Source organism: Typopeltis vanoorti, chromosome 7 (assembly GCF_054136105.1).
Source record: "Typopeltis vanoorti isolate ZY-2024b chromosome 7, IOZ_Tvanoo_1.0, whole genome shotgun sequence".
Lineage (NCBI taxonomy): Eukaryota > Metazoa > Arthropoda > Arachnida > Uropygi > Thelyphonidae > Typopeltis > Typopeltis vanoorti.
In genome coordinates this window covers 80,710,558-80,736,936 of record NC_143555.1, presented here as the reverse complement: position 1 = coordinate 80,736,936, position 26,379 = coordinate 80,710,558, and the positions used below count along the sequence as shown (strand labels likewise).

At 33.3% G+C, this 26,379-nt stretch overlaps 1 protein-coding gene across 1 annotated transcript in view; it reads right to left on the bottom strand.

Moving 5' to 3' along the window:
- Positions 1–9,996: 9,996 nt before the first annotated feature.
- Atg13 (Autophagy-related 13) overlaps positions 9,997–26,379 on the bottom strand; it is a 163,268-nt gene continuing 146,885 nt past the window's right edge. Inside the window, exon 7 of the mRNA XM_090395985.1 lies at positions 9,997–12,522. Coding sequence (XP_090252111.1) covers positions 12,310–12,522 — 213 coding nt within the window. The 3' untranslated portion in view covers positions 9,997–12,309. The remainder of the gene's footprint in view (positions 12,523–26,379) is intronic.

The following is a 26,379-nucleotide window of genomic DNA, read 5'->3' as shown; positions in this document are numbered from 1 at the left end:
CTGGTTGGTACTTTTCAGTATTTTATCATGGTGAGTGATGTTATAATACTGTTTGCTATAGTGAGAGGCTACTGTATAATATATTTAATATGGATTTTGAAACTGCATGTCAACAAAAAATTTAGGTTAATGTTTTTCTTTATGTCAATAACTGAAAGAACTAAGAACAATGTCAACTTTCATTGAGGCCTGTGAAGGGAATGACAATATGAATCTTTCAATAATCTGAAATAATGGATAAGACTTACTCTAAACTCTTAAGAGAAAACAGTATATTAGTTAAGTACAAGCATACTTAACACTTCAGATGTTTTATAAATAAAGATGATTTAACTGATCAATTACCAGATTGTACCAAAAGAAATATATGTGATGATTGTTGTGAACATCATTCTAAATAAAATATTCTGACCTGGTAATGGGGTGAACATCTGCAATTATTCATTCATTATTCAAGGTATCAAAGAGATGCCATTTTTTGTTGATTTCTGAACTATGGAATCTAGTAAGCATTATTAATTTCTATTTTAATTTTTGCTAGAACTATGTAATTAGCATTCTTTCTATCTATCTAGGCCAAAAATGATTAAGTCCAAAGTGAAGACAAGATAAGATTTCAGTATGATTATTATAAAAGCATTTAATTACATTTATTATCTTCAACATTTTAATAACAAAAACTTAAGATTTTTAATGCATTACATAATTTAAAACTATAATAATAGGGGCAGCATATTAATGGACTCTCCTGTGAATATTACGAAATTCTATTCATGAAGCTTCAAATTGTATTACTAGTGAGTTTAATAGTATGCTTACTGTATATAGGAATATCCTACTCAGTCAACCTCACTGGATGAAATCCTGTAGGAGTATGACATAGCAACTATGAAATATTTATGCTAATATAAATCAAAGAAAGTAAAAAACAAAAAAAAAATTATCCATATCAATTAACAGTAAAAACCTACCTTGGAATTATACTGAGGATAAAAAGGTGTGATCCATTCTTCATTATTATTAGCTAAACTAATAGTACAGACTGTAGACTGGATAATGTGGAAATTATGGTGTGTGATCCATTTCAAGTGGTGGAGTTCACTAAACAGACAGTACCAAACTACTAGTCACTTTATTATTGGTTGAGAGTACATAGGGAAAATGGATGTTTATTACTTTGTTGTTAGTTCTAATAGCTATAAGGTATTGAGGTAAATAAGGCCCAGGGTCTAATAAGGCCCGTTTAAAAAAAAAAATCATATTTATGGTAAGTTGTGCCGGTTTGGTTTCTCTCTCTCTCTCTCTCACACACACACAGAGGACGCAATACAATGGCAAATCCGTGGTGGCATGTTATCTAGCGACTGTATTGTGTCAGTTTGACCTAGACCTTTGTGGGAGGTGGTTGCATCTTCCTGTTTAATAATATTACACCGCGATAATTCATAAGTTTTAATTAAAAATATTGTTCTTTTCGCATTGTTTTTATATTTAAATTGTTCTTTCAACATTCAGTTTTACGATAAAAAATGTTTTAATTGACTTGAATTCATATTTCACATGAAAATAGATGTTATCTAATCTAGTTCGCGGCAGTTAATAAGGCCCAGTAAATTTGTTGATGGGCCTTATTAAACTGGTATAATTTATGATTTCATTTTTTGGTGATTGCTCATAATAGTTATTTTATTGCTAAAGACCTCTGAAAATGTCAGAAGTTAAGAAGAAACAGGGTCTTTGGACTGATGAAAGACTAGAAGCAGCTATGAAAGCTGTGCAAAGAGAACAACTATCACAACGTGTAGCATCAGAATGCTATGGATTACCTAGAAGAACATTGAGGAACCATTTAAAGACACAGAAGATGATGAAAAGATTAGGAAGAAATACTGTACTAACAAAAAAACAAGAGAAAAACGTGGTAGAAAGAATAGTACAGTTTGCTTCAATTGGTGTCCCTTTAACTTCAAAATCTATACACAGGGAAACTTTTATATTTTGCGAACAAAATGAAATTAGGGATAACTTCAATAAAGAAAGTGACCTCTCAGGAAAAGATTGGTTGAAGTTATTTTTAAAGAGAAACCCAACAATTTCTAAATGTAAAGCTCAATTTTTGAATCTTGCTTGAGCTGTAAGAACATGTCCTAATCCTCCATCTTGTGATTCAGATAACTCCGATGATGAGATTCCATTGGCAAATCTAAAAACAAAGAACTCTTTGAAGTCATCGTTTCAGGAGTTAATGCCAACTCCAAATTATGCAGTTGTAAAGGCAACACCAGAAAGAAAAACTTTTAAATTATAAGGGCCAGAGAGTGACCAAAGATCTTTTCAAAGAAAAGGATAATAAGAAAGAGAAGGCTGCCACTAAAAAACAGGAAGAACCAAAAAGAGTGTCAAAAGAGGGGTAGTATTGATTGCCATGGATGCAGAGAAGGTTGCTGATATGAGGCAATGCACACGGTGTCTTAAATGGTACCATGAAGAGCGTGTGTCGGTCTCACCAAAGAAGAATGTGCCGTATTTGTATGCCCTTATGATTGTTCTTAAGCTAGTAATTATGATTAAAATTAATAATAATTAAAAATAATTAAAAATAATTGTTATATTCTTTTTAAAATATTTAATTTTGTTCAAGGGCTTTATTAAACTACTATGGTTTAATGAGGCCCACTCAAGATGTTTTTTAAAGACTTGGTTAAAATATAAATTACTGCAAGAATTGTTCTTATTTGTGTTTTTTTTTAAATTAGTGATAATACAAACTTTAATATGAACATTGTTGTTTCAATTAATCTAAACAATTGTCAAACTTATTCAAATTTTAAATGTGGACCTTATTTGCCTCAGGTACTATAGTATCAGAAATCGCAATTTTTTTTTTTTTTTTCATTCTTTTGGAAATCTAAGATAGTTGCTTTCTCAATCTCAGGCATATGTTTTTTTCCAAAGCACGATTTGCAATTTCAGTTTTTGCTACTGTAGTATTTTTATTTTGGGTCTTCTTATTTTTGTTATCGACATGATCAGGAATAGGGATATTGCAGTCTCTGAAGTGTTCTTGTAAGTAAAACCATAGTGATCTATTGTCAACCCTATGTAGACGAAATCACAGCTTGGCTGGCATGGGAAACTGTATACAACATTGTGATATTCAAATATTTATTTGAATCTTTTATGGGTTTTAAAAGGGTAGTTAATTTCTAATCTATATGATAATATATTAATATATAATAAATTTCCAATTTATAATCAGTATGTCTGAATATATTTTTGAATGCTTTGCACATATTTTGTACACAATGTATTCGTGATAATTTCTTTGATTTGGGGAGTAGTTACATGAGTTCTGGCTATGGTATTAGCATAATTAATCAGTTGTTGCGGATATATATAGTTTATAAGGATTTCATTAATCACCTAATTTCACTTTCAAATTTCTACAGTTCATGGAAAGTTTATATTCATTCACGAATTGTGAAATTATAACTGATTTTTTGATGATATGAATGAATATGTAAATAATCGCAAACGTGTTGGTTTGCGAAATATTTTTCTTTTGATGTGATTATTCAGTTAATCAGTGGTAAGGAAATTAATGGAATTGTTTTGTTCAAATTCTGTAGGAAAGTTCAATCTAACTACTAAAATTAAGTAGGATTTATATAAACAAGATGCACACTTTGAATTCCCAATACAAATTAGATTTCCAAAACAATGAAGCAAAATTTTGTATTTCTGACACTACAGCCATTCTCAAATAATAAGAATATGTTAAGAATATGACTATTTTATCACCAGTTCGCGACAGTGATTTTGTCGTGCTTTCTTAGGAAGTATCTAATTATGTTGATGTTCCTATTAGAACAGGTTACATGCTGAACTACAAAGCTGGAAATTATGATCAACATAGGAGAATACTATATTTGGTCCCATGGTATCAGTTACTGAATGGGAAAAATGTCAGCAGTGCATGAGAATATTTGAAAAAGTTCTTAAATGAAGTGGTATCTGAATGTATCCCCTAGTGTTTGAAGAATAAATAGGTTGGGAGTGAAATGGATGTGCAACCTTATTAAGCAAGAGATCCACAAAAAGAAGATGATGTGGAAAGAATATCATGAGAATAAGAGTGAGAGGAGTTATGAAATATATAAAGCTCAGACCAGAAAAGTAACACAAGTATTGTGCGGAAAGCTAAATCAGAGTATGAAAAAAAATTGCCCATGCAAGTTAAAGGCAATCCAAAAGAATTTTATCATTATGCTGCAAGCAAAAGAAAGAATGAATGTGGAAGAATAACTTGACTGAATGCAGATGGCACTTTAGTGTCAGAAGCTAAATGAGATTGTTCAATTAACGAGTGCTCACTTTGCTTAAGATATATCAACCAGGTGTATGTTATTACTATTATTACGGGCAACTCCAGGGAGTCATTAGACTCATCGAGGGAGGCCCCAAATCATATTCATCACAACTATTTGACATTCATACAGTATCTATCATATCTCGCCTTAAACTCATTCACTGTCACAGCACCCACCACAGACTCAGGGAGCGCATTCCACTCATTCACTACTCTAAAAGTAAAGAACCCAGCTCTAACACCTTTACTAACCACACTTTTGCCCAGTTTCCATGGATGTCCCCTAGTCCTCAAACAACCAGCCCTGTTCTCGAAAATATCTTCTGAATTAATTTTATAGAAACCCTTCAGTAATTTGAATGTCTCAATCATATCTCCCCTCCTCCGCCTATCAACCAATTTTTGCAACCCACAAATCCTCAACCTGTTCTCATACGGTTCATTCCACAGACCTGCTATCATCTTAGTCACTCGCCTCTGGATCCTCTCCACCTCCTCCCCATCAAGAAGAAACCTAGGTGACCAAATCTGAGCACAGTAGTCGAGATGGAGTCTTATCAAGGCTCGATACAGAGGAACAATAACCTGCTTGTTAACGTATTCTTCAGCAACCAAGTGATTTGATGAGCTGATTTGGCCACTTTTGCAATGTGTCCCCTAAATTTCAATTCCTTATCCACCAACACTCCTAAATCTCGTGCCTCATCAATTTCCTGGAGCACGGTTCCACCAATGCAGTAAACTGCCGCCAATCTTTTCACCCCAAAATGCATAACCTTACATTTTGCCACATTAAATTGACATCCATTCTCCTTAGCCCAGACTTCCAATCTATCCAAATCATCCTGCAAAATTTTGACGTCATCTGCATTCACTATTGCCCTACCCAACTTCGCATCATCCGCAAACAAATGAACTGTTCCTTTCAGATCCTTTCCTATATCATTTATGAACAAATTAAACAGCAGTGGTCCAAGAACATATCTTTGTGGCACACCACTAGTCACAGGCCGTCTTGTGGACTCTACTCCTGAGTAAACCACTCTCTGATATCTCTCCGTCAACCACCCTCCTACCCATCTCACCAACCCTATGTCCATTCCCATATGCTGCAATTTACTGATTAGAATTCCATGTGGTATCCTGTCAAAGGCCTTAGCATGGTCCAGTAGAATCACTGTAAACCCATTACCCTTATCCAGTTCAGCCGTCACTGTGTTATAATACGTGAGCAAGTTACTGAGGCATGACCTACCCTTCACAAAACCATGCTGTCCCCGATACAGTATCCAATCTTGTATTTTCCTCTTGACTATTTTCTCTAAGACCTTGATAATGATTCCTGTTATGCTGATTGGCCGGTAATTTTCAACAGCAGCCTTGGAACCACCTTTGTGCAGTGGAACTATTTTCCCCTCTTTCCACCCCCTTGGGACTGACCCAGTCCTGAGGCTCAAATTAAACAAAATGGTCAAGGGCACTGACAATTCTTTGGCCGCTTCACTTACAACACGAGCTGGTATACCATCCAATCCCACAGATGTATTGACATTGAGGTTCTGTAATAGACTAGTTACCTCTACTTCATCACAATTCCAGTATAAGCTGTTGGTTCTTCCATTCCTGCAAAGTCACCATCTGGATGATATACTCTTGCAAAGTGCTCGCTCAGTAATTCCACAATATCGACTGATTCGGTTACCTCCCTACCCTCAGCATTTTTTAAGATCATTCTACCATGAGCATTTTTCCTTTTACTTGCAACATATTGAAAAAACTGTTTGGGATTCTCTTTAGCCTGTGTGGCCAATTTCCTTTCAATGAAAGGAAAGTTATATGGTGTCTAGTGCTATTGCTATGTTGGATGAAGAGTTAGAGGTGCATGAAAATAAGGTTGAAGAGCAGTTGCATAACCTGGATAAGAATTTGTCAATAGAAACAGATAGATTATCAGTATGTTTGTTAAAGGAATGTTTGACTTAATTGGCTAGGCCTTTCACATGTTTGTATAACTTGAGTCTTAGCTCAGGAATGATACTACAGGAATGGAGGGAATGTGTGATATGCTCATGTTCATAGAAACAGCATCATGTTACATAAATGCAGTTTTTAGTAATTAAATGGTCATTTTCATTGGTTTATCACTAGATATTTTGTTGTATTGCATCAGAATTTTTATATGCTATAAACAGACAACAAGAGCTAGTTTTCGCATTTTCTGCATTGCTGAGATCGCTATGGCTACTTATGTGCAGTTAAAGCCTCATAGAAAAAGAAGGATATTCCTCTCGTGAAATAGCTAAAAGGGTGTCCTTTAGTCAATCTGCTGTTGAAAGTGAAGGAAACCAGATATGCTGAAAGGAAGAAGGAGACAGGAAGAAAACTACTGTCTACACCATGCCAGGATCAGTTCTAAAGCGGCTCTGCTTCAAAAATCGCAATGCATTGTCTGGAGAACTGAAACGAGACTAGAAAGAACAAATGGGAGTTGTGGCAAGTTCTGTAAATGTCAGGAGAATAGCCAGGTGTCCTAAAAAGAAATACTTGTTAACCAAAAAAAAAAAGTGAGATTGGCTTGGTTAAATTGGTGCAAAGAGCATGCCAAATGGACCATTGATCAGTGGAAAAGAGTAATTTGTTCTGACAAGAAAAAGTTTAACCTGCAGGGTGCCAATGGCAGGCAGACAATTCGAAGATGATCAGGGGAAAAATTCAACCTTGATTGTCTGGTGTCAACAATCAAATTCTTAGTCAGTCAGATGATCCTCCGCGGCCACATGTCATATCATGGTGTTGGTTTCTTGCATTTCACAAAAGGTTCAGTGAATGCACAAGTTTACCAGAAAATTTTAGAAGATGAATTGCTACCCACTATCAGAGACCACTTTACTGTAAGGACAAACTGCATCTTTCAGAATGACTCTGCCCCTTGTAATAGGACAAAAAGTGTAAGTAATGCTATTATAACCCTAAAATGTACCATACAAATTGAGTTTAGTACTTAAAAAAAGCTTTCATTTTTGTTGCGGGATAAGTAGCTCAATGAATACTCGATTCAGCAACCACTGTAGCCAGTAAACAGCCCAGATCTCACCACGATTGAGACTGAAATGCACAAGAAGAGGTCAAAAACACTTTGGGAGCTCCAAGACGCCATTACAAGGGCATGAAAACCATGAACTGACAGTTGTATTCATCATGAAATTGATTTTGTCAATGCCCTGATGATGACAAGCTGTAATAAAGATAAGAGGAAGACCCACAAAGTACTAAACAGCAAAAAGTGAATTTTTAGCTTTGAATGTTAGTAAAACTGTATAGTTGAACTAAATTTTGATACTCATATTTGTTTTTCCAGTGAAAATATCACTGTGTCCACTCTATTTTGAAATATTTGCAAATTTGTTAAGATTGTTGTCGTTTCCTAATTATGTCGCATCTTGTACTCTATAAATAGCCAAATATTAATCAAAAATAAAAATGTAATATTACCTTCATTATTTGTGAATTATTATGTTATCCCTTTTCAAATAGGCATTCAAATTTAATTACCAAAAAAAAAAAAAAAAACAGTTACAGCAGATGATGCAGTTTTTATGAACATGAGTGTAGTTCCATTGTACAAGAGTAGTGTATAAACTGATGTATCGGACTACCGACCTATCAGTATCTCTGGTGTGGTAGTGAAGACTTTAGAGAAGTTGGTAAGAACTTGCATGCAAAAATGGGTAGACAAACAAGCTATATTCTGCAAGGAGCAGCATGGGGTTATAAAAGCTCATATTTTATAATAATGTTACAGCCAAGCTGGATAAAGGGAATTGATACACTATGATAATGTTGGATTTTCCTAAGCATTTGATAGGATACCACACAAAAGGCTGTTGCATAAACTGGAGAATATTGGACTGGAATATAAATTCTTGACTTGGATCAGTGGATGGGTGACAGATAGATATCAAAAAAGTGGTGTATGGTGGTGGTGGTGTGAATCTGCCAGATTTAAGGTGACCACTGGTGTACCTCAGGGTTCAGTCCTTGGGCCACTGTTGTTCAATCTATACATTAATGACATTAGGAAGGGTCTAAAAGGAGATGTGCAACTGTTTGCTGATGATGATAACATAGATAAGACAATCAGGAATGCTACTGATATCCAGCACTTACAAAATGATTTGAATAGGCAAAAGAAAATGGCTGTCAGTTTAATGTTAGTACGTAAAGTTATGCACTTAGGCATGATGAGATTTCCAGCATATATTATGCTTGGTTATACTACAAGAAACTGATGAGGCTAGGGATCTTGGTGTGATGGTGGATAGTAATTTGAAGTTCAAAGGTCATATAGCAAAAATTGCAAATACAACTCAGAGGATAGTTACAATGTTGAAACAAACCTTGACATGTAAGGATAAGGAAATCATTTTGCCTCTTTATAAGGCCTTGATAAGACCACACCTGGATTATTGTGTGCAGATTTGGTTCCAAGGGGGATAAAGAAGCTGTGTAAAGGGTACAAAGAAGAGTTACAAAGATTATATCTGGATGGGATTTAGATTATGAGAACAGATTGCAAGTATGTGGATTACTCAGGAGAAAGAGGTTAACAGAAGAAAGAGGGAGTGATATGATGGAGGTCTAGAAACTTTTGAATGGGTGTTATATAGGATATCATCTGATGAAATTTTTTGTTATATGGAAGTTGGGGAGAGAGAGAACATGAGGACATTCATGGAAGTTAAGTTTGTTCGCCATCAAGAAAGAGTTAAAAATTAAGTTTTTTTTCTCGCAAAGAACAGTGAGTGAGTGAGTTAGAGTTTGTCTTTAGGGGTAGTGAGTGCATCTAGTGTGAACGAATTTAAGGCAAGGTATGACAGCTGGTTTTGGTGATTTATAGCCTCACTTCGTATGTCCTTGACTCTCTGAAGGTCTCAGATAATAATAAAGTGACTAGAGTAGTTTGATGCTGCCTATTTAGTCAACTCAACCCTTTACTGTTAATTAAACATATACTATGGATCATTTTTTACTTCCTTTGATTTGTATTAGCACAAATATTCCATAGTTTCCATACCTTAATCATATCATTACAGGATTTCAGCCAATGAAGTCGACTAAGTAGGGTGCTCCTATATAAACATGCTACTAAACTCATGTGAATGATTATTGTAGTCTATATATATAATAAATTATTTTTAATACTAATCTATTGTTGCTATGTGCTAGGAATAAGGCAGGTATTGATCAGAGAATTATTGTATAATACTTTTAATGATATTAATATTAAAAACAATGCTATATGCTAATAAAGGTATAGAATCACCCCACTCCCCCCTTCTTAGAAGCCAAAAGTTGTTTTAAGAAGTCGCTATGAATTACAAGTGCTGAATTTAAAAATAAATAAAATAAAAAAAAAAAATTTTAAATACACATATACCAAAAAAAAACCTCTATAGCTACCAAGACAAACATATTAAAGTATATTAAAAAGGATAAAATGATATAAAGATAAAATACGAAATAAATTTATAGAAAATTTAAACAATACATTCCATTTTGTTGAAAGAATGTGGTATTTAATAAATTTACTTACTAAATTAACATACTGTATCATATTCTATTTTGAATGTTTGTATATAATTATCTGAATTACTATCACTGTGCGATAGTAATTCTGATAATTATTCCAAAAAAGAGAAAAGAAAAAAAAAGCTATTACATAAATTCCAGTGAAATCTGAATTGTTTTACTAAAATGTATGCTTACATTCACAGTATTATCAAAATCACATTTCAGGTTGCTTACATAATTATGCAAAAAAAAAAAAAGCTGAAGTGTTCCTTACCCTTGTGATAGTGGTTCTTTACTTTTTTCAAAACAAAATGCAATGCATGCAATTTTTCTTTAAATATTTCTCTATAAGAAAAAGCAGAGGATGGAGGTATAAGTAAAGAAGCACCAAAATTACAGGGGTAGTAACAATTGCAAATATGAAGCAGTGTAATGTGAAGAGTGCTAAGTCAACTGATGCCAGTTGAATATTTAATCATAAGAAAATGAAACACTTTCTGCCACAAAAAACATCTTGTTTGGTGATTATGAATGCAATGCTTTTTTTCAAATGTTTTTGAAGACTTTCTCATATCCTTAATTAAAAGTAACAAAACCAGTTAGGAAAAATATAAATATACAATCTTTTGGATACCAATTCTAAAGATTTATATAATTAAAACAATGTGGAAATGGTTGAGGTGACATGCCAAAGTAGTGTCATTAATTACATATAGTGATGAAATTTTAATAGTATTAATGCGTTTATATAATTTTCCGAACAGTTTTGACACATCCTTTTTCTTTCAAATCTCATACATTCATAAGGAACTTTCAATGAAAATAATGAACTGATTTTTTTTTCTTAAAAATAACAGACAAGTGAAATGGGATAACGTTCATATTCTATCTTGGCATAGAACTTTACAGCATAAGATTCCTTAAATAGTAAACCTTAAAATTATCAACAAAGTTTTATTTGCATGTTGAAGTAGTTATTTGAAATAGATAAGAACAGCTCATATACCTAAAGTTACATTAACCTAGTTCTGTTGATGTATAATGCAGCACATTACAAATTACTTTTTAATGTACACTGCGGTTTTAGGACCCGAGATGTAATAAATGCAGTTCATAGCTCATATATTCTGAACATTAATATTGTAGCATGGGAAGAAGGAAATATGTTCAGACAAAATTAATGTGTAAACAAATGTTTTAAAAAAAAACTAATAGCAATTTAAGGAATTTATATGTTTGATATTACATAATACTATATTTTGGTCCAGAATCTTTAACCTTTACATGTTCTGTGATCATTTCTGTTTAAAATGCAACAATTACTTTTGATATATTAATTAGTGTATATGCATGGCAGCATTTTAAAATGTTGATTTATAAGGGACAAGTTATGGATATTATTAACAATTATTATTACTAATAAATTTCAAATTATAGTTCAATATGGATATTCAATGAAAATAGTGATAAGACAATTGATAATATGTAATTAGCACTTTGAACATGTTCATATTGTTTTTGTTGTATACAAAAATGAAAATAACACTATAAGAGAGAGAATGCAAGGAAGACATGAATGTGAGAAAGTGCAATCCACTCAAGGGTAAGAATTTAGAAAGATGATTATATGTTGCGGTTGTAATTACAAGTGGTGTTGTTTGCAAGTATATGGTTGGTTCAAAACTGTTGGTATTTGGGACTGTTTTTTTTCTGGGTGCTTCAATGTTCTTCTCAAAAAACATGAATATATAGAGTCTAGAATATATATATATATATATATTTTATGATGAAAAGTTAGTGCCATAACAACCCTTGATGGACTTCTCTTGGTGGAAGGCTGAAATAATAACTGACACAAAGAAGAAAATGTTTATGCTAAATAAGCACTAATTTAAACTAAGCAACAGTAATAAAAAAATTTCCTTGAGAAAGCAAGGCAAAGTACAGACAATTTTTGCAATTTCTGGAATAAATGCAAAGTAGCTTAGTAGCTACACTTACTCAGCTTGCTTTCTTAGCTGTCAAGCCATGTTTATTTATACACTTAAGAATGCTGTCTTTCCATGAGGAATGGGGACCACACAATCAGTGAAGTTAAGTAGACATACAGGAAAAGATTGCAACTTCTTATAGTAAACAGCATTACTTATGCATCTTAATTCAATAAAATAATAATAGGTTCACATATTTAAATTAAGATATATCTCCCACAAAATACAAACAAACAAACAAACAAAAAAACTACTGTACAAATGATAAATGGAAATTAGAAAAATAATGTACAACTCTATTTGAAGAAATGTTCAATAGTTCATATCATAGTGTTGTTTTGCTAATTTTTAGGCAAAGGCTTCTAAAACTGAACAATTTTATTTTTGAGACTCAGTATGGCAAATTTTATCTACAAACTGATCAAAGTCTGGTAAACTCGTTTCAAATATCGCCAACTGATTACTAATCTCTGATACTTGCTCTTCAAGAGTTGGCTGGCTAGAGAAAGATACCAGAGGGGGTGCTGACTGGCATTCACGAAAAAAGGCACCCAGGTCATTATTTCCATCACATTCAGCAAATGGTGGCTTCTACAAAGAAAAGTTTAAGTAATGCATTTAGAGAAAAAGCACATTTTATTAAATAAAAATAATTTAAAATATACAGAATATTATATAAATTATATGCCAGGATCATCAGGAACAAAGAGGTTGGGTTTGTTGCTTAGTGAATACATTGTGGACTCAGATTATTGTTACCATAATAAATGTTACCATATTGTTACCATAGTTTAATCCTTTATCCAAGTGTGTGTGCAAACAAAGTTTGCACCTGAAAGTATCTTCAGGACTGGGGCAAAGTGGTACAACACCGGACAACTCGTTGCAAAGTTGGAGCAAGCTACCAACACTCCTATCTCAGTATCTCCCATAATGCAAAACACATCTCCTTGCAGATATGTATAATGTTATGCATTAAGGGAAGGGCCACTACCCAGTCTAGTTTCGACCTTTATTGAGGTCTCTTCAGTGGGAGCCAGGCCCAAGTGGAGATACCAAGGCAGAAGCATTAGCAAGGTCATCTCCTCCTATAGGAGTTGCCAAATGGTGTGCCACCTTTTTATTAAATTACTCTGGATTTAGAGAAAGATGTTGAAAGTTTATTTTTCACTTGATCAGACTATAATAAATTTAGTTTAATAAAAGAGACCTCAATAAAGGTCGAAACTAGTCTGGGTAGTGGCCCTTCCCTTAATGCATAACATTATACATATCTGCAAGGAGATGTGTTTTGCATTATGGGAGATACTGAGATAGGAGTGTTGGTAGCTTGCTCCACCTTTGCCCCATTCCTGAAGACACTTTCAGGTGCAAACTTTGTTTGCACACATTTGGATAAAGGATTAAACTAAATTTATTATAGTCTGATCAAGTGAAAAATAAACTTTCAACATTATTGTTACCAGTGAAACCTGGAATTCAGAAGCAGATGTACTAACTGATAGTGAGTGTAAAAGGTACTGTATTTTTAGGAAGGATGGACAAGATAGGAAAGGAGGTGTGCTACTAATGATAACAGATGCTTTCATTCCATTTAGGATAGAAATCTATGTCTACAATATATTAGTAACAGTTTTTCATGTAAGTTTGATGCTTGGAATATGTTGCTAGAGTTCAAAGAATAAACAGGGTGGGAGTGAAATGGATTATAATCTTATTAAGCTCACATTCTTAAGAAAAAAGATGTGTGAAAGGAATACCATGTGCAGATGATGTCAGTTATGAAAATTATAAGGCACAGCCAGAAGAATTACAACTACTGTATGGAAAACTAAGTGGAAGTATGAAAGGAAACTGACACTACAAGCTAAAAACAGCCTAAGAGAATTCTATCATTATTCTGCAGGTAAAAGAAAGGGGTCTCTCAGGAGTTGATATTGGTAAGTATGGGCATGGCAAACCCGAGATACCAGCTAGACCTGATCTTACTTTCTACAATATACATTTGGTATATCATATCTGTAGATTGGTCTTCTACTCTTCTTTCCTGTACTCTCTCTCTCTCTCTCTCTCTCTCACTTCTTACTCTCCCCCCCCCCAACAAACAGTGCTATTAGAGCAATTTGAGGGCGAGGGGGTGACTCTTTCCTCTCAAACTGTAGTTTCCACTATCTACTAAAAAAAAAAAAGTGAGCCTAGTTGCCTTAAAGTGGCAGTCCCACCACTCGAGACATAGGGAAACACACATATTACTTTCAAGTCTCAACGAAATCCAAACTGGACAGAAAACATGGAAAAACCGCAAACTGGAAAAGGTTAAGAAACTTTGGAAAAAGAAAAACGTGATGAAATTATGCTACATGGAACATTAGAAGCATACCACATAAAGCAGAATTAGATAAAATTTTAAATGATGACAATATAGAAATTGCATTTCGTACAGAAACAAAAATGAAACTTAAAGGAACAAAAAAAAAAAAGCTAATTACAATATCATATATATAATGGAGTGGATAAACAAATATATGCAAAAAGCTGGTGTAATGATTTGGATCTGTAAATCAATTAAAGCAAAAATAACTCATTATACATAATGGAATGAAAGAATATTAGAAGTGCAATTAAAATGAAATAAAGAAAATTTAACAGTTGTTGGAGTGTATGTCCCCAAAGAAGGAAAAGAAGGAGAAAACAATGACTTTTACAAACAGTTACAAGGAATATATGAAAAATTAAATAAAACAGACAATATAATTATAGCCAGAGATCTTAATGCTAGAATAGGAATGAAAAAAAATTAATAATAATATAGAAAAATTTGGAGAACCAACAGTAAACAAAAATGGAAAGCAACTTATTGATTATATAATAATTTAAAATTAATGAATACATTCTACAAACATAAAAATATACATAAATATACACGGTGTGCAAGAGGACAAAAATCAATAATAGATTACTTTAAAGCAAATGAAAAAGCAGCAAACCTCTTCCTAAGTCAGAAGAGGGCTAGAAATTAACACAGATTACTATTTAGTGCAGGCAGAATTAAGGTTTCCACCAAATTAGTTACAAAAATAAATACAAAAAAAAAAACTAAAGAAACAAAATCTAATTACAAAGTAATTAGTATAAGAAATTTATACCAACAGAGGATTAATAACTACTTAGAAAAAATACAAGAAAATAAAGAAATTGAGAAAGAATGGAATAATATAAAAGAAATTATTACATCAGCAGCATATGAAAGTCTAGGAACACAAAAAATATCATAAAAATAAAAAAAAATACATATATGGGCCAATGAAATAAAAAAATGACACCAAAAAGTTACAAAATAGTTTAAATGATATAACAATGAAAGAATTAAAGGACAACCTAAAATAAAACAAAAAAATGATAAATCAGCAGGAGAAGATGGAATAAACTCCGAACTGTATAAATTTGCTGGAAAAAATTTCATCAGAGATTACTAAAATTTTTAAATAAAATATATATACAAATGGACAAATACCAATAGAATGGAATACAAGTAAGCAATACTTATATTTAATTAAGGGGGATTAAACAAAACTTGCTAATTACAGAGGTATTAATTTACTGAATACATGCTACAAAATATATAGTAGAATACTTAAATGAAAAATTGAAAATATACAATGAAAAAATATTATTAGAATGTCAAAAGGGATTTAGAAAAGGATGCTCTACAATAGATGCAGCTTTTTTTTTTTAAACTTATAAAAAAAAAGAAGAGAATTTAATTTGAAAAATCATCTTTTGTTTATAGATTACAAAAAAGCATTTGACAAAGTAAAAAAGATATATACTATTTGATATATTACAAAGAATAAATATACCTAATATTTTACTACATGCAATATTGAATATATACAAAGATAATGTCAAGTCCCCAAGGAGTGGAAGGAAGGCAAGATTGTGCCACTTCATAAAGGAGGTGATCGAACTCGAGCATCAAACTATAGGCCTATCTGTGTGTCAGGTGTTGTGGTTAAGTTGTTGGAGAAGATTGTGAGAACTAGAATCCAGAGTTGGGTTAACAACAATGGTATTATCTTTGATGGACAGCATGGATTTGCTAAAGGGAGGTAGTGTTTTAGTAATCTACTTACTTATTACAATAAAGTGACTGCTTCCTTGGACAGAGGAGAAGGATACACAGTAATATTATTATTATTACACGAAACCTCCAGGGAGTCCAAAGACTCATCGAAGGAGGGCACCTGCTCTACAACTGTTTCCACCGCTGATCTACCAACTGACCGCAACTACACCAACACCATTCACCACTACTAGTATTTCCACAGGCAATCACATATATACTTAGATTTCGCAAAGGCTTTTGATAGAGTACCTCATGATAAATTGATAGTCAAACTAGAGCAGATGGGGTTGGATATTACATTAGTGCATTGGACTGGAGACTGGCTATCTGATAGGTATCAACAAGTTGTGTATGGGGGGGGCAATATCCAGGAAAAGGAAAGTCACTAGTGGAATGCCTCAGGGGTCTGTTTTGGGGCCATTACTGTTTAACTTGTATATTAATGGTATAGGTGAAGATTAGGATGGAGATATTCAGTTGTTTGCATATGATGCAAAGTTGGGACAAACTGTGAAGATGTTGTGGCCTTACAAGAAGACTTGAATAAATTACAAACATTCAAAATTCAAGGTTTTAAAATTTGGAAAACAAAGATGGGATGCAGAATTTATGCTTGGTGAAGATATATTGTTGCAGGTGGAAGAAATAAGAGATCTGGGGGTGATAGTAGATAAGGATCTGAAATTTAGGGGACACATAGCCAAAATTGTGAAGACAACACAAAGGCATCTGGGAATGATGCGGAGATCATTGACGTGTAGAAGTAGGGAGATTCTTGTTCCGTTGTACAAGGCTTTCATTAGGCCACACATGGACTCTTGTGCCCAGATTTGGTCACCTGGTTTTCAGAAGGATGAAGAGATGTTGGAAAGTGTCCAAAGGAGATTGACTAAGGAAGTTTCTGACCTCTGGAATGTTGAGTATGAGGAAAGATTGAGAAGAAGTAATTTGCAGAGTCTGGTGGAGAGAAGGAAAAGGGGGAGATATGATAGAGACCTACAAATTGGTAAGGGGTTGTTATAGGATCGATGCTGGAGAGGTTCTACAGAAAATAGCGGGAGAACCAGAGGTCATCCCTGGAAACTGTATAAAGAGGGTGTTGAGAGGCATGTTTTTTCCATGCAGATTTGTGAATGATGGGAATGCATTGCTGAGAGTGTGGTGTCTCTGCAAGGAGTTTGAATGTGTTCAAGGCACGATATGATGGGCTGTGTGTGTGTGTGTGTGTGTGTGATAAAAAGACCTCCCAGATGAGTCTTTGACTCCATGAGGTCTTGGGATAATTATCATCATCATCAAATTCCTGATATGTACCTTCAAGGGGTGTACAGGATATGATAGTACTACATGAAAAATTTACATCAATACTAACTTCCTATCTACAATTTTCCTCGAAATCAGTCTGTTACTTGTCAAGACTCCAACATTATCAGATCTTATATTTCTATTGTCTAAGGCACTTTGTACTGTATCAATCCACCTATATCTCGGTCTTCCTCTGGGTCGTTTTCCTGCCAACCTGGCAGAGAACACCTGTTTGGTTAATCTTTCCTCGCCCATTCTGTTTAAGTGACCATACCACCTGAGATTAGCTCTGCTAACACATTCTTGGATGCCGACGATGCCAAGTTCTTTCCTAATATCCTCGTTTTTAATATGATACTGCCATTGATGCCATCTGTTCACACCTCTAATCTTTCTCAGGACTCTCATATCTGTGGTCTCTAGTCTTTGGTTAAGTGCTTTACTTCTGACCCAGCTCTCAGATCCATAAGTTAAAACTGGTTTGAACACTGTCTTGTATACAGCTAATTTAGTGTTCTGACTAATTTCTCTCTTATTCCATATGAATTTATTCAATTGACTTCCTATCATACCAGCTTTATTAATTGTTGTCTATTTCCATATTTCATTTACCATCTTTACTAAAAATCATGCATAAGTAGCTGAAATGTTTTACTTAGTTCACAGGTTTTCTGTTCAAAACACAGTTGATATTTTCAAAGATTCTACCTATTTTCATTGTCTCTTTTTATTGCTGACCTTCATACCATATCTATTACAACAGTTATTCAACTGAATCAGGGAATCTTGCAAACTTGTAGCAGATTTATTTAAAAGTATAACATCGTCTGCATAAAGCAAAGAGCTGACATTAACATCTCCAATTCTGATATCATGTTTAATACCACTTTCCTTCATAATATGATCCATATAGATAATGAATAAGAGCGAGGATAATGTACATCCTTGTCTCACACCAGATTTAACATTAAACCATCTTCCTGTACTTCCTTCAATTCTAACTGCTGACTTACAACTCAAATAAAAACTAAGTATTGCTTGATATAATGCCCCATTGACACTATATAACTGTAGTGTATTGAAAAGATTCTCTCTTGGCACCTTGTCATATGCCTTTTCCAGATCGACAAAACTTAAATACAGATCTTTGTTATATTCCGATGCTTTCTCAACTATTTGTCGTAAAGTGAAGATCTGATCCTGACAGCCTCTATTTGGCCTGAATCCAGCTTGTTCTTCTCCAAGCTTTTCTTCCACAATTCTTCTCAACCATTTCTCAAGTATACTGGCATAAATCTTGCCAGGAACACTCATTAGGGAAATACCTCTGTAATTCTCACATTCAGTTTTATTATCATTTTTATATATGGGTACTATTTGTCGTAAAGTGAAGATCTGATCCTGACAGCCTCTATTTGGCCTGAATCCAGCTTGTTCTTCTCCAAGCTTTTCTTCCACAATTCTTCTCAACCATTTCTGAAGTATACTGGCATAAATCTTGCCAGGAACACTCAGTAGGGAAATACCTCTGTAATACTCACATTCAGTTTTATTTCCATTTTTATATATGGGTACTATTAGAGCTCTACTCCAATCATCAGGAATTCGTCCCTCTGTCCAGGCCTTCTGAACTCTGCAGTGCAGCCACTATGAGACTTTTATACCACCATACTTCAGCATTTCTGTTCGAATATCATCTATTCCTGTAGCTCCAGTACCAGACAAAAATTTGGAAATACCATCTGTCCTACCTGAAAAAGTAAAAATGGGTGGACAAATACTCTTTAAAGTTTTAGCAGAAAGGTTTACCTGATATATACAATTAAGGAAAGTACCTACTGAAGGGAAAACATCAAAGACCATAATTCTTCATAAAAAAGATAATAAAGAAGACATCAGTAACTACAGACCCATCTGTCTATTAGCACACACACACATATAAAATATTCACCAGTCATCCTTAACCGAATACAAACCTCCACCAATGAAATAGCTGCAAAGAACAGGCTGGTTTCAAAAAAGGCTATTCAACAATAGATCACATTCAAACTATTACTCAGCTAAGAGAAAGATGCAGAGAATACCAGATCCCACTTTGTCTTCTTTTTATAGATTTTAAAAAGGCATTATGCACTGTTAAGCATAACGCAGTATTCCAAGCTTTAATAGAACAAGGCGTAGAAAAAGCATATATCCAACTCATAAAAATTATCTACAAAGAAGGCACAACAAATATCACCCTTTTCAATCACCCGATTAAAATTAACTTAAGTAGAGGAGTATGTCAGGGCGATGTCTTATCACCTAATCTCTTCACATCTACTCTGGGCAGCATCATTCTAAAAATTGACATGAAAGATGGAATAAATGTTGATGGTGAAATGTTAAATATCCTATTATTCACCGATGATGAGGTATTAATATCTCACTCACCTAAACTCTTAGAATCAGTGCTGAATAACTTAAGCCAAAACTGCCAAAAAATTGGATTGGAAATACACCCAGACAAAACAAGATGGATGAAAAACAAATACTGTAAAGATCATAAAATCACTCTAGTATCTCACACCATTGAAAAAGTTAAAGAATATATCTACCTCGGTCAGTCCATAAAAATGAATAATGATATATCAAATGAAATAGCAAGGAGAAAAAGAGCTGCTTGGATAGCCTTTAACAAAATAAAATCAACAATTACGAACCAAAACATAGATATAGAAATAAGAGCCCATCTTTTCAATTGTCACATCTTACCAACATTAACTTATGGCAGTGAAACATGGAACACAACTTTACAAGAAGAACAAAGCTTAATAACAACAACTCAATGTGCAATAGAAAGAAGAATGTGCAATATAAACAAAATAAACCATGTAAGACACACAGAAATCAGGAAGAAGTGTCTGCACTCACAGACATAATAAAAGCAATCTACAACAGCAAAATAAGATGGGCAGGACATCTCGCCAGAATGAGAGACAACAGATGGACAGTCAGAGTTACAAAATGGTATCCGAGAGATACCAAAAGAAAACCTGGAAGACCAGCCTTAAGGTGGGAAGACCCAATGATTAAGAAAGTTGGAAAAAAATGGAGAAGAAAGGCCCAAGACAGGAATAGCTGGACTCTTTACGACCTGCAGTCATGGAGAAATCCTGACTGAAATCACAGGTTCATCAACGTAATCAATCTACTCCTGCTGCCTTTCCACATTTCAAGCCTTTGATGGCTTTTTCTACTTCAAGTATGGATATGTATTCCTGACTGTATGCCTGTTGAGTGTTTTTTTACCACCGTGCTTTCACTGCTTGTTTCATTTAGCAATTTTTTCGAAGTAATTACTCCATACTTCAAGGATATCTTTTTCTCCCATTTTCATGTCACCTTTATCATCTCTAACTTCTTTTACAGCACTCTTTCCTCCATTTCTAAGCTTCTTCAACTACCTCCAGAATATCTTACCACCTTCTTGATATTTATTTTCTATGTTCTTGCCAAAGTCCTCCAATGACTTTTGTTTAGCTAGTTTTACACAGTGTTTAGCTTTCTTACATTTGTCTCTATATGAAATAAAAGTAAAAATAAATGAAAAAATGTCTGAAAATCAATCTATAAACCAAGGAATATGATAGGGATGCCGTCTGTCTCCAACATTTTTCAATATTTAGATTAATGAAATATTAACACAGTGGAATACCTTAAACAATCCAGGTATAGAAATTTTCCAGAATAACAAAATAAATACACTATTATTTGCAGATGATCAGGTAATAATATCAGATAAGGAAGACAATTTACAAAGAGCAATATATAATTTAAACATTGTAGTAAAACAGTTTGGAATGAAAATATCCATAGATAAAACTAAAACAAGCATTTTGTTGACAAACTCCAGTTAGAAGTAAAATAGTTATTAATAATAAAATAATAGAACAGAAATACTTTCAGTTATCTTGGATGTGAAATATCATATGAAGGAGAAAAATACATAAAATTAAAAACTTCAAAATTTTTACAGATTATAGGCCTGATAAATAGAACACTCAATCCAAATATAGTACAAAAAGAAACAAGCTTGAAAATATACAATACCTTAGCAGTGCCCACATGATTATATGGCAATGAAATGTGGGCAATAAACAAACAAGATAAACAAAGCATAAGAACAATGAATCTTCTCATGAATCTGATATTTCATGAGAAGAACTGGAAAATACACATTATTAGACCAAAAAAGGAACAAAGATATTTTAAAAGAACTAAGAACAAAATCAATAGAAGAAATACTAAACAATTATAAACAAAATTGGACACAACATGTAAACCGAATGGACAACACCCAATATCCTAAACCAGTGTTTCTCAACCTGTGGTCAGCGACGATGGGACAGGTGGTCCGCAGGCAGACTTAAATTAATTAAATAAATATATACATACATTTTTAATTATCCATACACATTAAAATTCAATAAGTAAAAATTACTGAAATCAAAAGGAGACTCGAAAAAACAACACATAGCGTCAGAATGTTCAAAGGCGAAAGCAATAAAACTATATTATAGTGCACTTCACCCCTCTTTTATTACTCGTCATTCTGGCACTACAATAATTTATAGCAGCAGAATGACGAATAATAAGAGGGGTGAAGTGAACAACAATATAGTTTTATTGCTTCTGCCTTCCCTTGCTGTTTTGTCAGATTTGAAGTGAATATGTGTTATCCACATTTCAACCAATTGCTTGTTGCTTATTGATTTTATTAATGAAAGTTTTACTCCTTCAACCAAGGCTCAGTATACCTTCATAAGTGCTAAATGATACTTTGACAAGGTGTGTCATGAGTTAACCCCAGTATTTTTTCGGAAACGTTTTTTAATAATGGAACTAGGACTTTGAAAAGGAAAGCAAATGAAACAGGTGATGCTAACCTTAATTGTGATACACGTGTTTTAACGGCGAGTAAATCTGATGCTATTAAAGTAGAAGAAACAAGCAGTTCAAAGAAAAAGTACAGTAGGAAATATAACAGTTCATATCTCTTAGCATCTATCTCTTAAATTTGTGCATAGCGAAAACAGGGAAACCTCATTCTATCGGAGAAAATTTACTACTTCCACCTATAAAAGATGTGGTAAAAACTATGTTTGGCAACAAGTTACTAAAAGATGTTGATTTGACTCTTCTTTCAATGACACTGTAGGTCACAGAATTAATGATATGGCAGGTAACATAGAATCTCAGTTAATCGAAAGAGTTAAGAAGAGCCCTTATTATGTGTTACAAATAGACGAGACTACTGATGTTACAAGTGATGTGCAGTTAATATGCTACGTAAGATTATGGGCATGATAACAACATTCATGATGATATTCTGTTTTGTAAAACTTTGCCATCCTGAACAACTGGAGAAGAAATATTTCACACTCTCAATAATTACATAATACATAAAAGAATCCAGTGGGAAAAAATGCATGGGCTTCTGTTCGGATGGAGCTCGTGCCCTTAGGCAGGCATAGTTGGGGGTTGTTTCTATGGTCAAGGAAGTGGCTCTGGATATGAATCTGGTATATTGTTTCATACATAGGGAAAGGTTGGCCTCCAAAGGAATGAGACTAGAATTTAAAACTGTGCTATACAACGCTGTAAAGCTAGTTAATTTTATTAACGCTCGACCGTTAATTTCATTTAGCAATTTTTTCGAAGTAATTACTCCATACTTCAAGGATATCTTTTTCTCCCATTTTCATGTCACCTTTATCATCTCTAACTTCTTTTACAGCACTCTTTCCTCCATTTCTAAGCTTCTTCAACTACCTCCAGAATATCTTACCACCTTCTTGATATTTATTTTCTATGTTCTTGCCAAAGTCCTCCAATGACTTTTGTTTAGCTAGTTTTACACAGTGTTTAGCTTTCTTACATTTGTCTCTATATGAAATAAAAGTAAAAATAAATGAAAAAATGTCTGAAAATCAATCTATAAACCAAGGAATATGATAGGGATGCCGTCTGTCTCCAACATTTTTCAATATTTAGATTAATGAAATATTAACACAGTGGAATACCTTAAACAATCCAGGTATAGAAATTTTCCAGAATAACAAAATAAATACACTATTATTTGCAGATGATCAGGTAATAATATCAGATAAGGAAGACAATTTACAAAGAGCAATATATAATTTAAACATTGTAGTAAAACAGTTTGGAATGAAAATATCCATAGATAAAACTAAAACAAGCATTTTGTTGACAAACTCCAGTTAGAAGTAAAATAGTTATTAATAATAAAATAATAGAACAGAAATACTTTCAGTTATCTTGGATGTGAAATATCATATGAAGGAGAAAAATACATAAAATTAAAAACTTCAAAATTTTTACAGATTATAGGCCTGATAAATAGAACACTCAATCCAAATATAGTACAAAAAGAAACAAGCTTGAAAATATACAATACCTTAGCAGTGCCCACATGATTATATGGCAATGAAATGTGGGCAATAAACAAACAAGATAAACAAAGCATAAGAACAATGAATCTTCTCATGAATCTGATATTTCATGAGAAGAACTGGAAAATACACATTATTAGACCAAAAAAGGAACAAAGATATTTTAAAAGAACTAAGAACAAAATCAATAGAAGAAATACTAAACAATTATAAACAAAATTGGACACAACATGTAAACCGAATGGACAACACCCAATATCCTAAACCAGTGTTTCTCAACCTGTGGTCAGCGACGATGGGACAGGTGGTCCGCAGGCAGACTTAAATTAATTAAATAAATATATACATACATTTTTAATTATCCATACACATTAAAATTCAATAAGTAAAAATTACTGAAATCAAAAGGAGACTCGAAAAAACAACACATAGCGTCAGAATGTTCAAAGGCGAAAGCAATAAAACTATATTATAGTGCACTTCACCCCTCTTTTATTACTCGTCATTCTGGCACTACAATAATTTATAGCAGCAGAATGACGAATAATAAGAGGGGTGAAGTGAACAACAATATAGTTTTATTGCTTCTGCCTTCCCTTGCTGTTTTGTCAGATTTGAAGTGAATATGTGTTATCCACATTTCAACCAATTGCTTGTTGCTTATTGATTTTATTAATGAAAGTTTTACTCCTTCAACCAAGGCTCAGTATACCTTCATAAGTGCTAAATGATACTTTGACAAGGTGTGTCATGAGTTAACCCCAGTATTTTTTCGGAAACGTTTTTTAATAATGGAACTAGGACTTTGAAAAGGAAAGCAAATGAAACAGGTGATGCTAACCTTAATTGTGATACACGTGTTTTAACGGCGAGTAAATCTGATGCTATTAAAGTAGAAGAAACAAGCAGTTCAAAGAAAAAGTACAGTAGGAAATATAACAGTTCATATCTCTTAGCATCTATCTCTTAAATTTGTGCATAGCGAAAACAGGGAAACCTCATTCTATCGGAGAAAATTTACTACTTCCACCTATAAAAGATGTGGTAAAAACTATGTTTGGCAACAAGTTACTAAAAGATGTTGATTTGACTCTTCTTTCAATGACACTGTAGGTCACAGAATTAATGATATGGCAGGTAACATAGAATCTCAGTTAATCGAAAGAGTTAAGAAGAGCCCTTATTATGTGTTACAAATAGACGAGACTACTGATGTTACAAGTGATGTGCAGTTAATATGCTACGTAAGATTATGGGCATGATAACAACATTCATGATGATATTCTGTTTTGTAAAACTTTGCCATCCTGAACAACTGGAGAAGAAATATTTCACACTCTCAATAATTACATAATACATAAAAGAATCCAGTGGGAAAAAATGCATGGGCTTCTGTTCGGATGGAGCTCGTGCCCTTAGGCAGGCATAGTTGGGGGTTGTTTCTATGGTCAAGGAAGTGGCTCTGGATATGAATCTGGTATATTGTTTCATACATAGGGAAAGGTTGGCCTCCAAAGGAATGAGACTAGAATTTAAAACTGTGCTATACAACGCTGTAAAGCTAGTTAATTTTATTAACGCTCGACCGTTAATTTCATTTAGCAATTTTTTCGAAGTAATTACTCCATACTTCAAGGATATCTTTTTCTCCCATTTTCATGTCACCTTTATCATCTCTAACTTCTTTTACAGCACTCTTTCCTCCATTTCTAAGCTTCTTCAACTACCTCCAGAATATCTTACCACCTTCTTGATATTTATTTTCTATGTTCTTGCCAAAGTCCTCCAATGACTTTTGTTTAGCTAGTTTTACACAGTGTTTAGCTTTCTTACATTTGTCTCTATATGAAATAAAAGTAAAAATAAATGAAAAAATGTCTGAAAATCAATCTATAAACCAAGGAATATGATAGGGATGCCGTCTGTCTCCAACATTTTTCAATATTTAGATTAATGAAATATTAACACAGTGGAATACCTTAAACAATCCAGGTATAGAAATTTTCCAGAATAACAAAATAAATACACTATTATTTGCAGATGATCAGGTAATAATATCAGATAAGGAAGACAATTTACAAAGAGCAATATATAATTTAAACATTGTAGTAAAACAGTTTGGAATGAAAATATCCATAGATAAAACTAAAACAAGCATTTTGTTGACAAACTCCAGTTAGAAGTAAAATAGTTATTAATAATAAAATAATAGAACAGAAATACTTTCAGTTATCTTGGATGTGAAATATCATATGAAGGAGAAAAATACATAAAATTAAAAACTTCAAAATTTTTACAGATTATAGGCCTGATAAATAGAACACTCAATCCAAATATAGTACAAAAAGAAACAAGCTTGAAAATATACAATACCTTAGCAGTGTCCACATGATTATATGGCAATGAAATGTGGGCAATAAACAAACAAGATAAACAAAGCATAAGAACAATGAATCTTCTCATGAATCTGATATTTCATGAGAAGAACTGGAAAATACACATTATTAGACCAAAAAAGGAACAAAGATATTTTAAAAGAACTAAGAACAAAATCAATAGAAG